The 19,728-nt window shown below is 59.2% G+C and overlaps 6 protein-coding genes across 6 annotated transcripts; 2 read left to right on the top strand and 4 right to left on the bottom strand.

Moving 5' to 3' along the window:
• Window positions 1-1,997: 1,997 nt before the first annotated feature.
• SLS55_007108 (uncharacterized protein) lies at window positions 1,998-3,429 on the bottom strand (the record flags this gene model as incomplete). Its single annotated transcript, XM_066778532.1, has 2 exons — window positions 1,998-2,777; window positions 2,899-3,429. 2 exons carry the CDS (start codon window positions 3,427-3,429, stop codon window positions 1,998-2,000), a joined length of 1,311 nt encoding a protein of 436 aa, XP_066630969.1.
• Window positions 3,430-5,911: 2,482 nt separating this feature from the next.
• Window positions 5,912-7,101, bottom strand: SLS55_007107 (uncharacterized protein; the record flags this gene model as incomplete). Its single annotated transcript, XM_066778531.1, has 2 exons — window positions 5,912-6,433; window positions 6,514-7,101. The coding sequence occupies 2 exons, from the start codon at window positions 7,099-7,101 to the stop codon at window positions 5,912-5,914; spliced, it is 1,110 nt and encodes a 369-aa protein (XP_066630968.1).
• A 1,706-nt stretch (window positions 7,102-8,807) lies between these two features.
• Window positions 8,808-11,312, top strand: SLS55_007106 (uncharacterized protein; the record flags this gene model as incomplete). Its single annotated transcript, XM_066778530.1, has 3 exons — window positions 8,808-8,914; window positions 8,967-10,237; window positions 10,294-11,312. The coding sequence occupies 3 exons, from the start codon at window positions 8,808-8,810 to the stop codon at window positions 11,310-11,312; spliced, it is 2,397 nt and encodes a 798-aa protein (XP_066630967.1).
• A 1,062-nt stretch (window positions 11,313-12,374) lies between these two features.
• Window positions 12,375-13,060, top strand: SLS55_007105 (uncharacterized protein; the record flags this gene model as incomplete). Its single annotated transcript, XM_066778529.1, has 4 exons — window positions 12,375-12,503; window positions 12,581-12,695; window positions 12,743-12,817; window positions 12,870-13,060. The coding sequence occupies 4 exons, from the start codon at window positions 12,375-12,377 to the stop codon at window positions 13,058-13,060; spliced, it is 510 nt and encodes a 169-aa protein (XP_066630966.1).
• A 2,568-nt stretch (window positions 13,061-15,628) lies between these two features.
• SLS55_007104 (uncharacterized protein) lies at window positions 15,629-16,210 on the bottom strand (the record flags this gene model as incomplete). Its single annotated transcript, XM_066778528.1, has 1 exon — window positions 15,629-16,210. One exon carries the CDS (start codon window positions 16,208-16,210, stop codon window positions 15,629-15,631), a length of 582 nt encoding a protein of 193 aa, XP_066630965.1.
• A 2,207-nt stretch (window positions 16,211-18,417) lies between these two features.
• SLS55_007103 (uncharacterized protein) lies at window positions 18,418-19,134 on the bottom strand (the record flags this gene model as incomplete). Its single annotated transcript, XM_066778527.1, has 1 exon — window positions 18,418-19,134. One exon carries the CDS (start codon window positions 19,132-19,134, stop codon window positions 18,418-18,420), a length of 717 nt encoding a protein of 238 aa, XP_066630964.1.
• Window positions 19,135-19,728: the final 594 nt, after the last annotated feature.

The following is a 19,728-nucleotide window of genomic DNA, read 5'->3' as shown; positions in this document are numbered from 1 at the left end:
ATGGCTAGCTGCGTGCCGAGCCTTGACTTCTTGTAGGCCGAGCCCGAGCATCGGCTGTCAGACAACGAAGCTGGGTGCCACGTTGCAGACGTACGCAGTTGTCTTGGGCGGAAACGTGCAGGACGGAGGCGTCCCCATACGTCACACGTGCATATATGCCTCTTCGCGTGCTCCGATCGTCTGAAAACGCCACCATCTCGCAGCGCGGTGATACGGAATTGATTACTCCCGACCTCCTCCAGGGCTGTTCCCAGCATGCACTTTCCCGCCCGCCGTGCATGCATGCATATGTGCAACCCCGCTCCCCCGGCTTCGCGAGCCAATTGCCAGACGGGCGTGGCTACTGCGGGCCAAGCAGCTTAATACGAATACATGCTCGTAACCCACTCGCACGCGTCCGAAACCTGCATCCGTTTTCTCTACCGTCCCAACTTGCAAACACCACGACGCCCTCACACAACCGCGCACGTCCCTCCTGCCCGACGATCAACACGACGACCATGACGCCCGCGTGCGCGCCCTCGGACCACTCCGTCCCAGCACCGACACCGTTCGTGCCGGCGGAGCAGCTGCCGTTCGTCCACGGCGCATACTATCCTAGCTGGAAGATCTACCGCAACCAGCCGCCCTCGAGCATGGACCTCGACATCATCTCGCACGTGTTCTACGCATTCATACGGTAAGAGCCACCACCACCACCAAGACCACCAAGACCACGCATCACCAACCTCCCCACCCACAGAGTTCGAGAAGACGGGACAATCTACCACCTCGACGAAAAAGCCGACCTGCACTACCCCATCCCCTCCACCACCACCACCACCGGCTGCCTCGCATCCCTCACCCACCTCCGCGCCACCACGCACCCGCACCTCAAACTCCTCCTCTCCCTCGGCGGCGCATCCGGCAGCTCCCCCTTCCCCGCCCTCGCCGCGTCCCCCCTCGCCCGGTCCACCCTCGCCACCTCCCTCTCCACCTTCCTCCACACCCACGCCCCCGGCTTCGACGGCATCGACCTCGACTGGGAGCACCCCTCGACCCCCGCCGACGGCCGCCACTACCTCCTGCTGCTCCGCGCCCTGCGCGCCGCGCTCCCCGCGCCACGCTACCTCCTCACGGCCGCGCTGCCGGCGGGGGAGTGGTGCCTGCGCCACATCCCGCTGGCGGAGGTGGCGGAGGAGTTGGATTGGGTGGGTCTCATGTGTTACGATTTCGCGGGCGGGTGGACGCCGAGGAGTGGGCATCATGCGCAGTTGCGTGCGGCGGCGCGGCCGCACGATGCGTACGGCGCGCGGTCGGTGGCGGGGGCGGTGGAGTACGTCGTCGGGACAAGGGGCGTGCCGGCGGGGAAGGTGGTGGTGGGGGTGCCGGTGTATGGGAGGGCGTTTGTGGGGGTGGATGGGCCCGGGGAGAGGTTTGAGGGAGTTGGTGGGGCGGATGGGTGTGTGGATTATAGGGAGTTGCCGGGGGAGGGGGCGGAGGAGGGGGTGGTGGTTGACGAGGGGGTTTGGGGGGCGGCGTGTTTGAGGACGGGCGAGGGGGGGAGGAGGGAGTGGGTGAGTTTTGATTGTCCGAGGACGGTGGGGGGGAAGGCGAGGTTTGTGCGGGAGAGGGGGTTGGGGGGCTTGTTTTACTGGACCGGGGTTGCGGATAAGGAGGGGGAGGGGAGCTTGCTGCGGGCTGGATATGAGGGGCTGTACGGGGGAGCTAAGTGATTGGGACGTAGCTAGATTGGTTCTTCTGAAACAGCAGCCCTTTGAGGATTTCGAATCGGGCCAGTCGAACAACTCAGATCTATAAGAGACCCACTAGATGGCTTAGTAGAACCACTATGCGACCAGTTCAACATTGCTGCGCCTTGTCTTGTTGCAAGCCATCAATGAATTTTACTCTTTCCACCTGAACATGCTTGGCCAATGCAAGAGTGTTTGTTCGTACCTCGAAGCCAACAAGAAAAATGTTCCAAAAGAAAAGCAGCTCTAGAACGCAACACAAAATCACGCACAACACCACTTCACAACCACGCCCTCGCCCAGCTCCTCCAACACCCGAAAGTCCAACCCATGCTGCCTGATGGCCACCACGACGAGATCGAACCCGCTCAACCCCTCCGCGTTCCACTCGCTCTCGACATCCAACCGCGGCGCGAACGGCACCTGCTCCGCTTCCACCAACGGATCCGCAAACACGACCTCGACATCCCACTCCTGCAACAGATGCTTCATCAACGCGATGCCAGGACTGCAACTCAACACGGCCTGGCCGGGCTTAAACCCGACGCCGACGACCAACACCCTCTTCAGATCTCCCCTCCCCCTCCTCGCGCAAACCTCCCTCATCGCCCTCTCCCCCACCTCCGCCGGCCTCCTCCACATCGTCTCCGCCGCCTGCCTCAGCAGGGGCATCTCGCAGCTCTGCAGCAAATAGTACGGATTCACAGGAATGCAATGGCCGCCGACGCCGAGGCCGGGGGCGAAGGGGGCGAAGCCGAAGGGCTTGGTGGCGGCGGCGGCGGCGACCTCGAAGGCGTCGATGCCGAGCGCGGCGCACGCGTCGGCCATCTCGTTGGCGTACGCGATGCCGACCATGCGCTGGCAGTTCTCGTACAGCTTCGTCATCTCGGCCGCCTCGGGCGAGGAGACGGGGACGACGCGGGTGAAGACGCGGGAGTAGAGGGAGGTGATGGCGGCGAGCGAGCCCGGCGTGATGTCGTCGAGCCCGGAGATGAGCTTGGGGATAGTGGAGACGGGTGGGTCTGTGCGGCCGGGGTCGACGCGCTGGTACGGGTTAGTTTTGGGTGGTGGGGGGACGTGTTGGGGATGCGTGGGTATGTGGGGAAGGGGGTGCGGGGCGTTGGGTAGGGGGGTGGTGGGTGGTGATCGGACGACAGAAACATACCTCCGGACTCATCCCAGCTTTGAGATTACGCGACCTCATCAAGTTCCCCAGCAGCTTCCTTGTCATGCCCACGCCCACCGAGCTCTCCACCACAACCGTCGCTCCGGGCCTCGCGTACGTCCCGACCGTCGTCAACGCCGCCCTCACGAACGACGTATCGACCTGCTTATCTGGCAACAGTGTCGTCGGCACTGCCACGAGGAAGTGCGTAGCATGTGACAGGTCGGCCGGGTTGGATGTCAGCGTGACGGACGGGTAGTTTGCTGTCAAGCCGTCCGCGGCCAGGCCGGCCAGCCGCTTCTCGCTAACGTCGTAGGCCAACACGGCGAACTTGGCCGCGAAGGTGGTGACAAGGTGTAAACCGACGTAGCCAACACCGATGACGGCGACGAGGGGTGTCTCTGTGGACGAGACGGGCGAAAGCGGCTCGAGGCAGGAAGCGTGGAAGAACTCCTCGTTCACTGACTCGGGAGGCGGGGTGTCGGCATTGGAGGGCCCCAGCGAGCTCCACACCGTGACCGAGTCTTGCATGCGGTCACATGAAGGCGGAATGGGCGGGGAGGAGAGTGAAGAAAGCATATTTACAGGGGGACGACTGAAGAGAAACGATCGTGTGTGCAGGTAGGAACGAAGGTATGGCGAGGACACGCAGGACACGGAAATCTGCAGCGAGAGACGCAGTCGAACACACTTCCTCGTTGCTTCACGGCGCCGGGCTCACACCTTTTAAAGCATGTCTGAGCACGTCTCCGGCGGGAGGGCGAGCGTAGTAGCTGGAGCCGATTCTGGTCTTCTGCTGCTGCGCCGAGAAGTGCGTGCGTGCGTGCCCTCTCCAATACGTGATCCCACATCAGCTTCCCTCTCCCATGCCCGATCCCGTGCTGCCGCCTCGGACGGGGGCGAAGGCGGGCAAGTGAGTGGGAGGAGACAAGCAGCAGCATCTAGAAGCACTCTCGGGATCCGGTCTGGAGAGCTGAGCCTGTCTGTCTGCGCTGGCAGGCCGCACCCGGCCGCTGGCGGTGCTGGACGATGGATGTGATGAGGAGCAGTCTAGGCGCAATGATGCAAAGCTCGGGCGCGGGCCAACCGATGATCGCGTCAGGCACGGCTGGGCGGAAGCCGTCACCGTTTGGTGGATAGCGCGCTTCGAAACGCAGCCAGTGGTCTGCGAATAGCAGCAGCACGCGGCCTGGGAAAGGGCTCGACGGGCACCATGTGCGCCAAGAGCAGACGCCCCACCGCGGGTGGGAAAGAGGTCAGAAGAGAAATAATTAGTAAAGGGCTGGAGGCTGCAGCTAGGTAGCAAAGCGGAGGGAGTGGTCCAGGGGCGGGCGGGGGGTGGTTGGATGGAGGCAGCCTTGGCGTGAGATGCTTGTGTCTCGCTTCGCTCCTTCCCTGGATGCTGCCTACCCGCCGCGGGGTGCGTCGGACACGAAAACACGGCGCCCGTCCTGCAGCCAAGCCGTCGCCAAGTCGCCTGAAACCTGCTGCCTCTCCCGCCTCCCGACCTAGCCACGAGCCCGGAAAAGGCGCAGCTGTCGACATGGAAGCAGACACTTGACCCTTCCCCGTCGACGCCGCCGCCGCCCAAGGGGCCCTCGCAGCACGAGCTGCGCGAGAACGAGCACGGCAGCTGCGTCCGCGGCCGTACGTCCGTCCCGCCGGGATTTTCTGCACCGGATCTGGCGCGCGCGCATCCGGTGTCGGCGGCGAGGTTCACGCGCCATCGACAAGGCTGATACATACATAATCCCCGGGGCTTGCCCGCGCGAGCCTCAGCAGATCCGGCATATTGCGCCACTGCCATGTACTTAAGAGACATTACCCTAGCGCCCGGGCGCCGCCCCGAAGACGATCTCCGCACACGCGGATAAAACTGGGTGTGCACGCGCTTCCCGGCTGGCGGAGAAAAAAAAACATTTCGTGAGGTAGTATACAGAGATCATCCCGAAAAAATCTATATTGGAACAAATTCCGCCTAAGTCAGCTGGGCCCAGTCAGAGTTGCGTCCGTCTACGGAGTATTCAGCCCTCCCCCCTGGCCCTGGCATGGGATCGGCGGACCGAAGGATGGCTGCCGTGCGCCATTGAGGCACCCCCTTCTTCCCGCCGCCAATGCCAGCAGAGAGCCCGCGCGAAGCTTGCGGGCGGGAGACCGACCGGACTTAAACGTTGCCGGCGGGGTGGACGGCACCTCGTATTGTGGCACGTATGGGACGCGGGGTGGGGCACCAACCAGCCACCAGCGATCGATACGTCAGGAAACGCCCTCGCAGACGCGACGAGAATGTAGGCGAATATGTGTGTGCGATGCAAGAAGACGTGCTTTGTCTGGCCGGCTCCCGACGATGCACGAGAATACGGGGACTGACTTTGCGTGCCCTCGCGAGGTCATTGGGTCGAAAGAAAAGCAGTTTTCACAAGCCACAGCTTTCGCTCGGGGAGGCGGTTTGGGCTGCTCCTCCCCGTTGAGGTCGGCGTCAAGAGCCGCCCGAGTACGTGGCCCATCATTGCCCCAGACACTTCTCCGCAGATTACTCTTTACGGACGCCTGCAGCACGGGCCCCCGGCCAACCCCTCCCCCCCACCAATCTGCTCGTCTACCGCACTTTAATATCCCCGGCAAAAGTCAAAGTAGTAGCCTTCCGTCCGTGGAAAACGCACTGGCCCTTGGCTTTAGAGCTGACGCCAACACTTCCACGAGGCGGTGAATCGAAAAATCACCTCATCCATATTGTATTCAATAGTGCGGACTTGGAGACTCACTGGCCTGATCATGGGTGGGGGAGCGGGAAGTGATGAAGGCTGAGGAGGCCGCAGCCTTTGCCAGGACAAGGTTTCTTTCTCTCCAACGCTACTACGGATTAAAACATTACCCCAAATCGACCACGCCCGTGCCTCCCTTTCGCCACCCAATTCTTTAGCCTTCAGCGTGCAACACGTGGGACCGAACTAGCAGAAAAAGACGTGATCACTGCAGCCCCAAACGTGCCGCCCGTTTCGCCCAACTCGGCCTAAAAGAGCACAAGGGCGAAAGCGACGTTGACCACCAGGCTGACGGCGGCAAGCCCGAGCCTCTTCCCGACGCTAGCAATAAGGCCAGAACTTCCGCTTTCGGCAGTAGCGGACGCAGACGCGGACGCAGCTGCTGCAGAAGCGCCTTCAGCTCTGGCAACGAAGACGACGGAATTCTCGGACGACGCCACTGCCGAGTCTCCATCCTCTCTCTTGGCGGCGGAGGTCGAGGAGGTGCCACTGATGGCATTGCCCGTGGCAGGATCACGGTACCAGTTGCCCTTGGGGTCGCCGAGACAGTCGCCGACCGTCTTGAAGGTATATCCCTGCGCCTTGCCCTCGTCGATGATGAACTGGGTCAGATTCGTCACCGTCTGCGGGTGGATGTCGTGGTTGCCGATGATGAAGCTGGACGAGGCCGCGTCGCCCCCTGCCAGGGCGTTGGAGAAGATGTCCTTGGAGTTCTGGATCGTGTCCGGGGTCAGGTTGACGTAGTCCAGGGTGTCGACGTTGTACTTGATCTGGGAGGCGGTCCCTGCTGATCAGAAATATCGCCACAATATGGGAACCGGGGGGATGGTGATCATTGGCGGCAACTTACAATGTGGTAGCCTAGCGTCTCGAGGTCATCAACACAGCCGGCGGTCCGGAGGCAGGTGTTGTAGGGCGGGCGCATGTAGGTGGGAAAGTAGCCGAGCACGTTCCTGAAGGCCATCTCGTTCTTGACCATCTGATCGAAGCGCTGCTGACTGGTGATGTCGTTCAGGTTCTGGTGACTCCAGGTGTGACTGGCGATCTGGTGGCCCTCGTCGCGCATGCGCAGCAAGATGGCGGGCCACTCGGTGCTCTCGTTGTCGATCCCTCCCTTGTCGAGGTTGACGGAGGTGATGAAGAAGGTTGCGGGCACGCCATTGGCGTTCAGGATGTCCAACAGCTCGGACGTGTAGATGTAGGGCCCGTCGTCGTACGTGATGGCGATGGTACCTGGCTGGCTGCACTGGGTGACACCGCCGCCGCCGTACAGCACGCTGCCAAAACGGGGCCTCGGGACCGACGTCGTGTTCGCCCCGGACGGCACCGCATTGGCATCGCACGCCGGCCCATATTCAAACTGGCAGTCCGGAGCGTCGCAGAAATCGCGGCCGGTGCCGCAGAGGCCCTGCACGCGCTGATTAGCCGGCGGCCTCATTTGTTCAGACTATTTAGACGGACAGCAGCAGAACAGCAGAGACCGGCGCCACAGGAGGCATTTCCGGCATTCGGGCCGCAGCTGTCGCCCGCCGCCTGGCGACGATCGAGGGCGAGGTCGATTGGTGGAGAGCGAGCGGCAAGGTCTTTCGAAACCCTGGAACCCGGCAGAAGGCCACCTGCATCGCCAAGCTGCGCGGCATTTGAGCCAGCCTCAGCCAGCAGCGCCAGCTGGAGAAGGATTGACGAGACGAGGCCGGTGGACAGCATGGTGGACGGAGTGCAGAAGAAGAAAGCGAAGTGAAGGCGATGTAGCAGTTTGGATACGGCGGCCGTGGTGAACAATGTATACTCCTCCTGTGTACGCGTATTCGATCCTATCCGAACGCCTGATGTCTGCTTGACCGCCCGGCGTTGCTGAGTCTTCCTTCGGCGGCGGAGGCGCAGATGCAATATGCAGATGTCAATAGTGCGCACCACCCCTGTCGGGCCCTCTCGAGCCCTCTCGAGCCCGTGCTGCACGTCATATGAGGAGATCGCCGGGGGGCCAGCACGTATAATGCGGGCGGGGCCAGGGACGGGAAATTCAGCAGAGGCGGGGTCAGCTGCGGGCGGGCATCCGACAAGAATAGCAGCGCGTGCGCTGCAGTTTCTCCGGGATCGTTGCGGAGGCGAAGAGAAGCTCGCCAAGGCGGACGGCTGCACGGCTGCCACCAACGTGGTGCAATCCCGACGCGTTCCAACGGCGAGCATGGAAGCCGTGCCCTGGGCCTGCAGCTGCAGCTACCCCTGCAACTCGCCCGCTCCAGCGCACTACGACCACTCTGCCCGCCCAGCAATCGTGCAGTATTGTCTCGGCGCATGGTCGTGACCCGCCAGCTCAGCTCCGAGCGATGCGTCGTTGCTCTGTCAGAAGGCACCACTGCGGAAGTGGCTGGATCCGGTCTGAGTCCTGCCCATGAGAGTCCTCCGCCCGTCCACCCTCGCCCGGAGCAGAGCGCACCGGATCGCCTTGGCCCAGGAAATGTAGACGCTATAAAATTCTGGCGGCGGCAGACCGCATTCGTGCTGCTCCTCTCGGGACACTGCATCTTCATCTTTTCGACCAAGCTCTTGCTGGTCAGTCAGTCGTTGACAATGCCTTCCGCTCGCTCTCCCGACGGCGCCTTGACATGGCGGCCTCCCGTTCTTGAAACCGATCCCAAGTTGTCTTACCCCTTCCCTGTATACAATACAAGAGGTTCTTCGGCTGCGTCCTCTACATCTCTCTCGGCCCACGACGATTCGGTCTCTTCCCCGGATGAGTATCTTTCTTCAGGATGGCAGACCACCCGCACTTCAACGCGCCCATCGTCCGTCACAGACTCGGAGCCCGAGCCTGAAGTGGATTCGCGCAAGCGCCATCTATCTCCTGTCAGAGCTCCGAATCCTCGAAGTCAGCTGCACCAGGAGATCCAGAGAGATGAGATCCAGAGAGTCGAAGAGTCCGCTCCGCAGATTCCCCCTCTTCCCATCGTCGGGCAAGAAAAGATCATCCCAATCCCGCTGCGGCACCCGAGCCATCAATTGCGGAATCCGCTGGCATCTCACCCGCGCACGCCCTCGGCAAAGTCTGCAGCTTCGTCGCGGCAAGACGTGGCCACCATCACCGGGGTGGCTCCGGCGAAAGAGGAACGCTTCCAAGCCTACGCGGGTTGTTGCAACCAGATGGTGCCGAAGACGCGGCCTGCAACGTCTCCGGAATTCAGCAAACTGGGCCGGCGCATGATCACACAGCAGAAGCTGCTGATGACTGCCGGGATGGTAGCGGCAAAGTGAGTTTCCCTCTCTTTCAACCCCGAGCCGGGACGGTCTAACAACTGTTAGCTTCATGCTCATCTTCGCCTCCTGGTGGTGGCCGGCCTACTACTACATTTACCTTCCTTTCATCACGCTCACTGTTGCTCTCAACTGCATAATGGTCGTCTCCGTCATCTTCTTCAGCATCAAGCACCGCATCTTCCCCGAGAAAGTCATCATGCCCACCTCACCCGAGTCCCTCGTTCTCCTTCTGCCCTGCTACAACGAAAACTTCGAGGAGTGCACCAAGTCGCTCGACTCGCTCGTGGCGCAGAAGCACCTCGAGAGCAACAAAAAGGCCATCATGATCATCTGCGACGGCCGCGTCCGCGGGGCGGGCATGGAGAAGACGACGGCGCAGTACCTGCTCGACGACATCCTGGCGGACAAGACGGAGCGCAAGGTGATCAAGCAGGCGTACACGGCGTGGGACCAGCAGCCGATGGACGTGACGGTGCAGAAGGGCGACTACAAGGGCACGCCGTACTTCTGCATCATCAAGCACCAGAACCAGGGCAAGCGCGACGGGCTGATCGCCCTGCGCTCGTTTCTGCACAAGTTCAACACACGGGCGGACAAGCCGCAGATGCTGTTTCGGCCCGAGTTCTTTGGCGAGATGGCCATGTGGTTGGACGAGGATGCGGGTATCGACCACGTCTCGCACCTTGTCGGCATGGATGCGGATACCGTCTTCGCTGACGACTGCATTTCGGAGTTGCTAAAGCAGAGCCGTTATCCCGACACGGTGGGTGTGTGCGGCTACGTGGCGGTCGACTTCAAGAAGCACAACTGGAACCCGTGGAGCTTGTATCAGTCGTCCGAGTACACCATCTCGCAGGGCCTGCGGCGGCTGCACCAGTCGATCGTGACCAACAAGGTATCCTGTCTGCCGGGATGCTGTCAGCTGCTGAAGATTTGCGAGGAGACGTGCGGAGACCGAGTGCTGGTCGAACTTTTCGGATACTGCCCAACGCCGGCAGACAACATCATCAAGCAGATCCGCGCCACCGCATCCGAGGACCGCAACCACGTCTGCCTGATGCTTTCCGCCATGCCGCACAGCAGGACTCGTCAGGCACTGCGCGCCCGCGCCATGACGGACGTACCGCAGTCGTGGTCTGTCTTCCTCTCGCAGCGCCGCCGCTGGACGCTGGGGGCGACCGGCAACGACCTGATGCTCTTCAAGGCGCCCGGCGTGCACTGGTGGGAGCGCATACTCGCCTTCGCCAACTGCATGACCTGGGCGCTCAACGTCTTCATCTTCGCCAGTCTGGCCAGCCTGGTCCACGCCATCCTGTGTAAGCCCACTCTCCCCCACCTGCTCGCCTGCTCGCCGCTAAACCTTCCTTCTCAGTCGTCCCCTGGTTCATCATTCTTGCCTTCGCCGCCGTGATGCTCACGCCCCTGACCTACTACCTCTGCATCGCCATCTGGCTGCCGCGCACCGCGCTCGAACGCGCCCAATACCTCGCGGGCTGCGCCCTCTACACCTTCTGCGGGCCCTTCATCAACATCTCCGTTCTCTTCTACGCCGTGTGGAACATGGACTCCTTCGGCTGGGGCAAGACGCGCAAGGTCATCTCCACCGACGACTCTTCCGACGAGCCTGTTGTCGTGCCCATCCCCACCACCGTCCCCATCGACATCGAAGCGCCCGCCGCCACGACCCGCCGCGACCCCCGCCCCGCCTCCTCGCTGCACCCCGAGATCGTCGCCGTCGTCGGCGACCCGGACGACGACGCGGACCTAGCGGCGTCGTTCGGCACCGCCCACCGCACCCTCGTCTTCTCGCCCGGCGAGTCCCTCGCCCGCGCCCGCGCCCTGCACGCCTCCCCGCACCACCCCACCCGCACCGTCGAAGTCACCTCCGACCCCACACGCCTGCGCATCGCGCACATCCACATCATCACGGCCAGCACCAGCACCAACAGCGACGCTCTCAACGCCGTCCTCGCGCACGCCGCGGCGGGCAGCGTCGTCGTGGTGCTAGAGAGCGAGAGCGCGAGCGACGACTATGACGGCGCGAAGCAGCAGTCGATCGACGCGCTGCTGGCGCGGTGCGACGATGCGGGCGTGGTGCTCGGGCTGGCGGCGCGCGAGAGGCCGTGGGAGGTTGTCGTTGCGGGGAGCGAGGCGGGCGCGGCGCGCGTGCGGGAGGTGTGGGGGAGGGTTGCGTGGTCGTCGTCGTTGTCGTCCGCGGGAGGGCAGGCGAGGGTTGTTGTTGCGGGGGTTGCGGAGACGGAGGAGATCACGGCGGTGGCGCAGAAGGGGATGGAGAAGGGGAAGGGGAGGAGGGGTGGTGTTGGGGCCGGGGAGGTGAAGGGGCCGGTTAAGACGAGGGTGGAGGAGGTGAGGACGGTTGGGGCGGTGTAGAGCGCGACGTAGATATGATTGGCTATGAGTGATGATGATGAAGTTGATGAAGACGATGGGACGTAAATAGAATGGGTATTAATATTTTCGCTCGAGGAAGGTGCGCTGATGGTGCGACTGGCGAGTTGCCCGACGATTGCTTACCCGGCGATTATCATCACGGCATGACAGACATGGTTGCGTTCCTCTCGCTGTATCTTTTCGACTTGCATTGGATACCATCAGGTGGAGGCCCTTGCGACCAGGTGTTAGCATTGTCGACATTCATGGTTGGCCTGTGTTGGTGTTCTGCGTCGGTGCGGTTGAGGGACGCCTTTTTTCTTCGTGTCGACGCATCGTGGGAAAAGGCCGGGGCATTTTCCGCGACAGAGAACCTCTCCTGCTTTTCCGTCACATCCCTCATGTATCTCTCGAGTCAACTACCTCCTCGCGTTCCCACCCTGGGATACTACCTCCCTTACTCATGACGCGATTCTTTTCCCTGCTCGGTCTTTCCTCTTCGGCCGAATTTGCTGCGCCCCTTCCGACTCGAAAAACAGCGCATCGTCTTATCAACGCGACTTTCCCCGTGGAGTGACAATAGAGTTCGGCTCCAGCTTTCGGCACTTTTAAGAGCGGGTCTTTGCAACCCGGGCGGTCGGACCGTCGCGCGGGTGTGGCGCCAGATGGAAGAGATGGAGAGCCAGGCCCTTTCGGCGCTGCGCCGGCGCAAAATGGTGTGACGTCAGGAGACTGTTCTGGCTGTGCCATCCGATCGCTGCCGCCGTGCAGGCGTCATCGCCGTTCGCGATCCCGGTGCTCGGGAAGCCAGGGCCCAGGGCCCCCCATGGCGTCAGTCAGGGGCAAGTGCGTTGTGTATATATATCTGCGTGTGGGCGGCAGCGGCAGGGCGGCCTGGTACTCCGTTGATCTGCATACATACATATCCGTCCATCTTGCATTCACATCCTTGACGCCTGCCCGTTGGGACCGGATCGGAAGGTATTACCGTTGTGCGATAGATAAGAAACTCGACGACGCTTGTTGCGTATCGCGCAAAGAAAAGCAAAGAAACTCGAAACCATGGACCCCCAGACGAGAGCGCACTGGGAGAAAGACCTCAAGGACCTACACATGGTCTACGACTACAACGCAAAGGACAAGCAGGGCAACCCCGAGAAATGGAGATATGAGATCTGGTTCCAGATGGAGGTCAGTCCTTGCAGCTGATAAGGAGCTGATTGGTGCGGCAGATTGGTGTTTGACATGCGCTGATAAGGATGTGATAGGACCGCGTGGTGTACGAGATCCATGGCGGGCCAATGGCCGGGCGCATCAATTACCAGACTTGCAGCTTCCAGTGCATTCGCCCTGGCGAGCTGTGGCAGTGCAATTGGCTGGAAGGTAGGCTCGCACTTTCCATGCAGGGGTTCGGGGCGCTGATGACGCAGAAACCGGGACGATTGTGTCCCTAGTCTATGACATCCCGAACAAGAAGATCACGACCTTGATTGCGTTCTCGAAAGGTGAGTTTACTCCAAAGCCCTGACAAGAATTTCGAACCAATTGTACATTCAGGTCACTGGGAGCATGCGGAAGAGGCGCATGGCGACAAGCGTAACCCGGAGGATTTTGAGAGATGGAGGGGTCTCGCACGCATAGGATGCCACATCGACCGCCACATGCTACCCGAGCAAGCAGACATTCTGGACGTGTACCGGGGGAAGGGTGACTTGCAGCCAATCGAGCACGACTGGCCCACCGTGTAAGAAACATGATTATCTATGGACCAAGTCTTCTTCTTTTCTGCTGTGGTTGGCCGGAAGGCCTTCCATTGCCTGACTGAGCATTGGGGCTCACTCCATGCAGCTCGTTCCGCTTTTGCTCCATGTGTCTATAGTGAGAAGGCAGACCGGGTAATGGAGCACTGGCCAGCAATCTTGCTGCCTCTTGCAGGTAAGGCGCAACTGTACAACTTTCATGATCGAAGGCTCTACCCCGACTTTCATCATTGAAGACACCATCCCATTGATTGGTAGGGCCGAGGGTTGGAAGGCGGACTGAACGAAGTTTTGTTTCAACAGTTTCGATACTATCGCTGATATCCGTGCCTTCTTTCTGCTGGGGGCCAAAACCGAGTTTGGATAGCGCGAGTACAAGAGCTCCGAAGTTGAGCGTATCACATTCTTCGGCGATCCTATCTCCAGCGTACCTGGAGTGACGGCAGCGAAACGGAAAGAACCGTCGGCTTGTACTGGCTCTGAGGTATTCATCCACAGGTTCGTAACACCGCTTGAGCATGCCGTCGAGCTGGTTGAGCCTGGTTTGGAGGATGCTCTCTACTCTCAGTTAGAAACTTTCGCATTGAGTTGATTAGTATTGTATCATCCAGACATACCGATGATCCCCGGAGGAAAAAGTGCACTATCACTCGAAGGATCCAAGACGTTTCCCTCGGGTGTCATACAACAACCGTTCCCGCTGATGTGGATTTGCTGCACCAAACGAGACGATATTGCGTTGAATATGTCTTCCTCCCCAAAAGCATACGCGAGGAAGAGCCATTCCTCAAACCCCGGCATGTGCTTCAGGTGGTCGACGGCTTGAAGCCATTCCTTGATCCACGGCCGGACAATTTTGGTCGCCCCATACTTTTCCGTTAATTTTGCGACACGGAGAAGGACTCTGAATTGCAAAGCCTTAGGCACTCGGTCGAAGTGCATGTGCGCGATGTTGAGCAGGATTTCGAGAGCGTCTGGATCGTCGTCCGGAAGCGGGATGCCGCGGTGGCTTCCTACCAAAGCTGCTTCTCTGAACCCGCTCTCCGGTGAAAGCATGCTCTTCCACGCACGACATACCATCGACATCGCCTTCGATGAGACAACGTACGTGTATTCATGGTGTCTCCAGGACAGCAGCAGCCGCGTGTCTCCATCTTCGTCGAAGTAGACCACCGATGGCTCTTTTCCTGAGCGCGCGTCATCTCTTTCCATGATGAACTGATGATTAGCTGGCCGAGGCTATGGATGGTGAAAGGCTGGCGTGAGGAGAATGATGAGTGTGTCGGTGAAGACGCGCTTTGGCTTGGGAAAAACGGGCCTGTGTGTGACTCCTGACCGCGTCGCGCGCGTTGGCCTGCAGGGATTCTCTGTGACTCTTGATTGGTCGCAGCAAGACTACAGCATCCGTGATTGACTATCCTGCAAATAATAGTGATCGTTTTCATGCTCACTCTATGTCAAGTCAGTAAAATGAACCAATCACCATCGATGGCCACTAGCTCCCAGCAGATTTTGGCACAGAAAAAGAAAGAAATGTTATAACATTGTCGAGCGGTTGTGCTGTTCAGCAGAGCCTCACCTTGCAGACCTTGTTGTGCCAGAAAACGAAACGCCAGCTTGGGCCAATAAGCCCGCTTTTGAAGAAATAAGATAGTGACTCCACAATCAGACGTTATTCATGCTGCCCCAGTCCAATGAATGTACCAAAACACCAGCTTCAGAGTCTTGGCAACCGCCACGCTCGCCAGCCTCATCGGTGCTGCTTCATCATGCATCCCCCTCATGCGCCTCATTCTCTCCGTTTTCTCCAGACCGACTCTCGCTAGTCCCGTCTTCGTCTCCAGATTGACTATGCCCGTCTTCTACTTCGTCATCCTCATTCCCTTCTGTGGAGCCGTCATCTGCATCCTCGTCGTCATCTCCACCTTCCTGGTTTGCCTCCTCCGATTCCGAATCCACTCCTTGGCCCTGCTGGGCTACAGTTCCTTGGCCGGTTGGCCCGGCATCCTCGTCGGCCGGCTCGTCAAGTGTCTCATCCCACTTCCTCTTTCGGCCATGGCTCATCTTGATTCCGAGTAGCTCCTCTCTCATGCGCTGCATGTGCCGCGTGTGATGACCCAACACGGGAGTTGGAATATTAGATAGCTCGAATTCGACCAACGCTTCAATGCCTTTTTCCGCAAGATCACTACAAGATGCATGCTGGGAGTCGTCGCCTGCAATAGCGTAGTGGCCGTATGGCGTCATCACATTGATAGATTTGAGCCTTTCAGCAACCTGCGCTACGCTCCATGGAATGTCTTGCCCGGTTTTGCCCGGCCCGAGCCCGATCTTTTGTAGCTCAAAAAGCAGCGACCCATACACCATGACGTCGCAGGCGTAGTTGGTAAAAGTGCTCGCCGTGCAAACTGTTCGGCCTGTTATTTTCGATCTTTCGTACCAATTCAATATGAGGGGTGCAACTCCTAGGAGCTCGTTGATGGTTTTCTCTCGAACTTCAAGTATGCTCTCTGCAAATTACGCAGTCAGTTAGGATAAGACCATGAGAGGTGACCATTAAATACCGAAGATGCCCGGTGGAAAGTGCGGTCCCGTGTCATTCGCATCCAGCACTACCCCGGCCGAATTGGTAATCCGTCCAACAGGTACAGCTCCCACCTCGAGCACGAGTTTCTTCGCCAATCTCTCGAATATTTGATCTTGTCCGAAGGCCCAGGCTATCCAGAGCCACTCCTCATGGCCGGGCTTGTCCACAAGCTTTTTGTTATACTTGAGCCACTCTCTCGACCATGGCCGTACAATCTTGGTGGCGCCATACTTCTCGGTCAGGACGGCGATGGAAAGCAAGAGCTGGAAGTTGATTCTGCGGGGAACGCGCTTGAAGTGCAGATGAGCAATGTTCATGAGGATCTCGAACCCTTTCCAGTCGTCGTCGGGGAGTGATATCGGACCGTCTTGTGTTGCTTCTCTGAAGGGGCCGTTGGGATTGAGCATGCGGTCCCATGAGTCGCAGACAAGACTCATGGTCTTGTAGGAGACGACAAAGATCTTTTCATCGGGCTTGCCTTCGTTGAACAGCAGCCGCGTGTCGCCATTTGGATCGAAGTATTTGACGGATGGCTGTGATGTTCCGTTCATGCTTGGCGGGTTCCCAAATGCTGTGGGTCTCGCCACGGCGAACTGGACTGATCGGGGAAGGACGGAAGGGTTTAAGGATCCACCGCTAAAGCCGTACGGGCTTGCGGCTTGTCATCCGCCCGTAGAACAAATCGTAGCTGGAAAGCTCAAAACTTCACACAATGTTCGGATGGCAACGAGAAACTAGAGCGTCCGCACGCAGGAGTCGATGACGGACGAAGGTGGACGTGCCTGAATACTGAGACGCGTTGAAAAAAAATCAGCTTGCCATTGTGCGACAAAGGCCTGTCCCCGCCAGGGTTCACACGCCCAATACGGCATAGCCGCTCTTCCCGAACGACAGGGGTGAAGATACAAGAACAAGGCCAGCCCCCCTCCCAGCAATTTCGCTGCCTCTTTCCTTCGTAGATCTCCATGCTCCGCTCCGCCTCGCCCCGCCGCCCCGTCGGGCTTCCCACGATCCACCCTCCCGGCCATCTCCACCACCCAAAAAACCCCCCCAATCTTCCACGCCAACAAGCAAGACCAAAAAGATTGACAGCGCTCGCCTAAGAGTAGCAGAAAAGATGATTTTGTCGCCGGGAGTTGAACAGTTGAACCCGGGTCTTGCCGGAATTTGAACTGAGAGCGGCAAATCCTACACAACGGAGGCGGTAATTGATGAGAAGGGCGTTTGCTTGTACTGTTTAAGATATCCTGATCCACGTTTGTAACAAGAGGAAAAGTAGGCCAGCATCACACTGGAAAGAATATATTGCCTGATTGAGAATGCTGATGAGCGAGTCTGATTTCGCTAAGTGTACCTCAACTCTCCAGACTATCAGCCCCCCTGCCTTTATTACCTGGTGGTGATGTTCCATCAGAAGACAATAAGAAACAAGGGTTTGTATATCTCACACAGGACAAACTCAAAGTTCACAAACTTGGTTGTGACGAACAGACTCGTTTCCAGACTCATCCCATGGGAAAGAAAGGATGGGCCAATAGCCACCATTTTCCTGAATCTCTTCCTCCAGCTCTTCAGACTGGACGGATGTGAGCTTAGCCGGGAGTTTTAGCAAAGTTCTCGGCGACCATGGGACGAGAACAGGATCCGGCGACGAGGAAGTAGAAGAAGTCGGGGGCCCGGGCGGGCGTTCTTCTGCAACGGGAAATACATCCTCTTCTTTCTCGCCAGCACCGCCAATACCAACTTCGCCTTCGGCCCCAGCAGCCTCCTTTGCCCGCTTGGCAGCTTGTTGGACTTCTCGCTCCGCTTGGTTGGGATTGTCGCTCTTCGCTTACGCTTCGGTGTGCTACGCGTGTTTTCTTCGATCTCGAGAAAGAGTCGTTCAATCCCTGCATTGCGACGGCGCTGGTGTAGTAGGAAACGCATGCGCTTCTTTTTCGATCCAAGCCATGGTTAGCGGGTTTTCCGACGGATCCGACTCGTCGGGGAGCTCTTTGGTCTGGAATACTGTGGTTCCCTTCTGGCCCTGGTGCAGGAATTGGGGTTCGCGCAGTATGCAAACTTACCAAGTTGCACTGCTTAATAGCAACGAGGAGCTCCCGCACCCATGACTCTGCCATGTCTTTCCATGGCATCGACGATGGACTCGCCCGTGCGCCGTCACCCTGCTCTGCCATCGCCGACTGCTTCCCAGGATCCATCACTCAAAGACGAAGATTGCGCACCGGAGAGAAAAAGGATCGGCTGTTTGGGTGAAAGACGTCGAGTGTTTCGTACGTAGGAGGCAAGGGCCGAAGTTGTCGTTTCACGCGGTGCTGAAGGCAGAAAAGGCCCGGGCACTGAGGTCTCTGAAGGCAAGCACGATGGGTGACGGCTGCGCCTTCCGGTCAGTCACGGGCCCACACACAAGGCCCTCCGATCTTCGCAACATTCTCGCTGTAACAAGGGAGGAAACATTCGGCGATGAGGCAGTCTTTCTATTTTCTTCCCTTCCGTGCTCCTCTTCCGGATTTTCGCATCGCTTCAAGTCCTCATTTCCAGTCTGAACGAAAAGAAGAACAGAAGGACTCCACGGGAGTTATCGTGGATAATTCTCACTATTCTTGATTCTGTAGTCCTTTACTGCACCTGAATGCCTTTGTGCAATTCTAAACCCTATGTTCATACCCGGATTCATGCTTCCAACACAGGAATCGCTACATCTTCCACACGGCGTGGAAAGCGCAACGCCACCTATAGCCTATCCCGCGGGCAGATTCTACTTCTTCTTCTTCACCTTTGCCTCGGCCAGGAACAAAGTCATGGAGTTCCTCGTATCCGAAATGAACCGCTCGGGCTCCACGCGCTTCGGCGCTCCAAGGTACTCGGACATCAAAGTCCTGGTCGCGCCGACGAAGCGCTCCGCGTCCTCCCTCCTCATGCGCTCGGCATCCGCCCTGCCGCAAGCCTCTCCGACGTCCCGCTTGAGCTGCGCGACCCTGGCCTTGAGCGCGGCGTTCCTCTTCCGCAGGCGGAACGAATCGAACTCGACGCCGGCGGGGACCTCGCTGTCCGAGCAGACGCTGCCCTCGTCGGACTCCAGCTCGCGATCGAACCTCCGCTTCTTCGCCGCCGGCCGGGGCGGGTCGAGGTTGCCCTCCCAGTTGTTGTTCACCCACTTGAGCTCCTGGGTAGGCTCGGACAACAACGACGACGACGACGACAACCCACCGCCGCGATACTGCGGCGGCGGCGTGGCATGGAGGTGGATGCGCGTCTGCGGGAAGCTGGCGGCGACGTTGCGGTTCCAGCTCTTGGCTGAGTAGGGCAGGCTGTTGTTGACGCCGGGCTGGGGTGCGTTTGTGAGCGGTGTCGTTGGCGGGTCGCGGCTGGGGTACTGCGGGGTGCGGGAGCGCGACGATGCGGTGTCCGTCGGATGGCGCGGTGGTGATGCGCTGCGGTGGTCGGGCTCTTCCTCGTCGTCTAGCGTGGTCATGGTGGGCGGCGGTCCTGTTTCTGGCGCGGTGCGGAAGGGTTTGTGCAGTTGGTCGCTGTGGGTGGCAGTGTTGCGCTGCGATGGTGTGCTCGGCGGAGGACGAGGAGGAAGCAGATTCGCGCAGTGACGAGCACCATGGAGGCTTTTAAGCAACAGTTTTATATGGGCAGTCACAGGCACGTGGTCTCCGAAGATACACTGACCTGTTGGCGTGTTGACTGACAGCTTTCCAGCGATACGGTCCAAGACCAGGAAGTGTGCAGGGTGGAGTTCAGCATATAATTTGCAATCCACTAAATTCAATTCTCGACGGCACTTCGACGTCCTTCCAGTTGCTCCTACCTTCCATACTGCGGGGTGTTCTGGATGCAGCTTCTCACTCTCCATCTGAATGTTGCGTGTGTTCCAATCCAAGGCTGACTGGATATAGACAAAGGGAGGAATAGAATTTCGGGCACGAATTGTGTCAAGTCATTGGAAGTCCGCGCCCACAAGGGTGTTCTCGCATTGATGCAAAGCCGATCTGGTTCTCTCGCCCGCATCGCTTGCCCAAAGCTGATTACTTAGTAAATGGAACAGTCGCGGTCATGTCAG

The sequence above is a fragment of the Diplodia seriata genome (genome assembly GCF_021436955.1).
Source record: "Diplodia seriata strain FDS-637 chromosome Unknown scaffold_7, whole genome shotgun sequence".
NCBI lineage: Eukaryota > Fungi > Ascomycota > Dothideomycetes > Botryosphaeriales > Botryosphaeriaceae > Diplodia > Diplodia seriata.
This window is presented reverse-complemented; position numbering and strand designations above follow the sequence as displayed.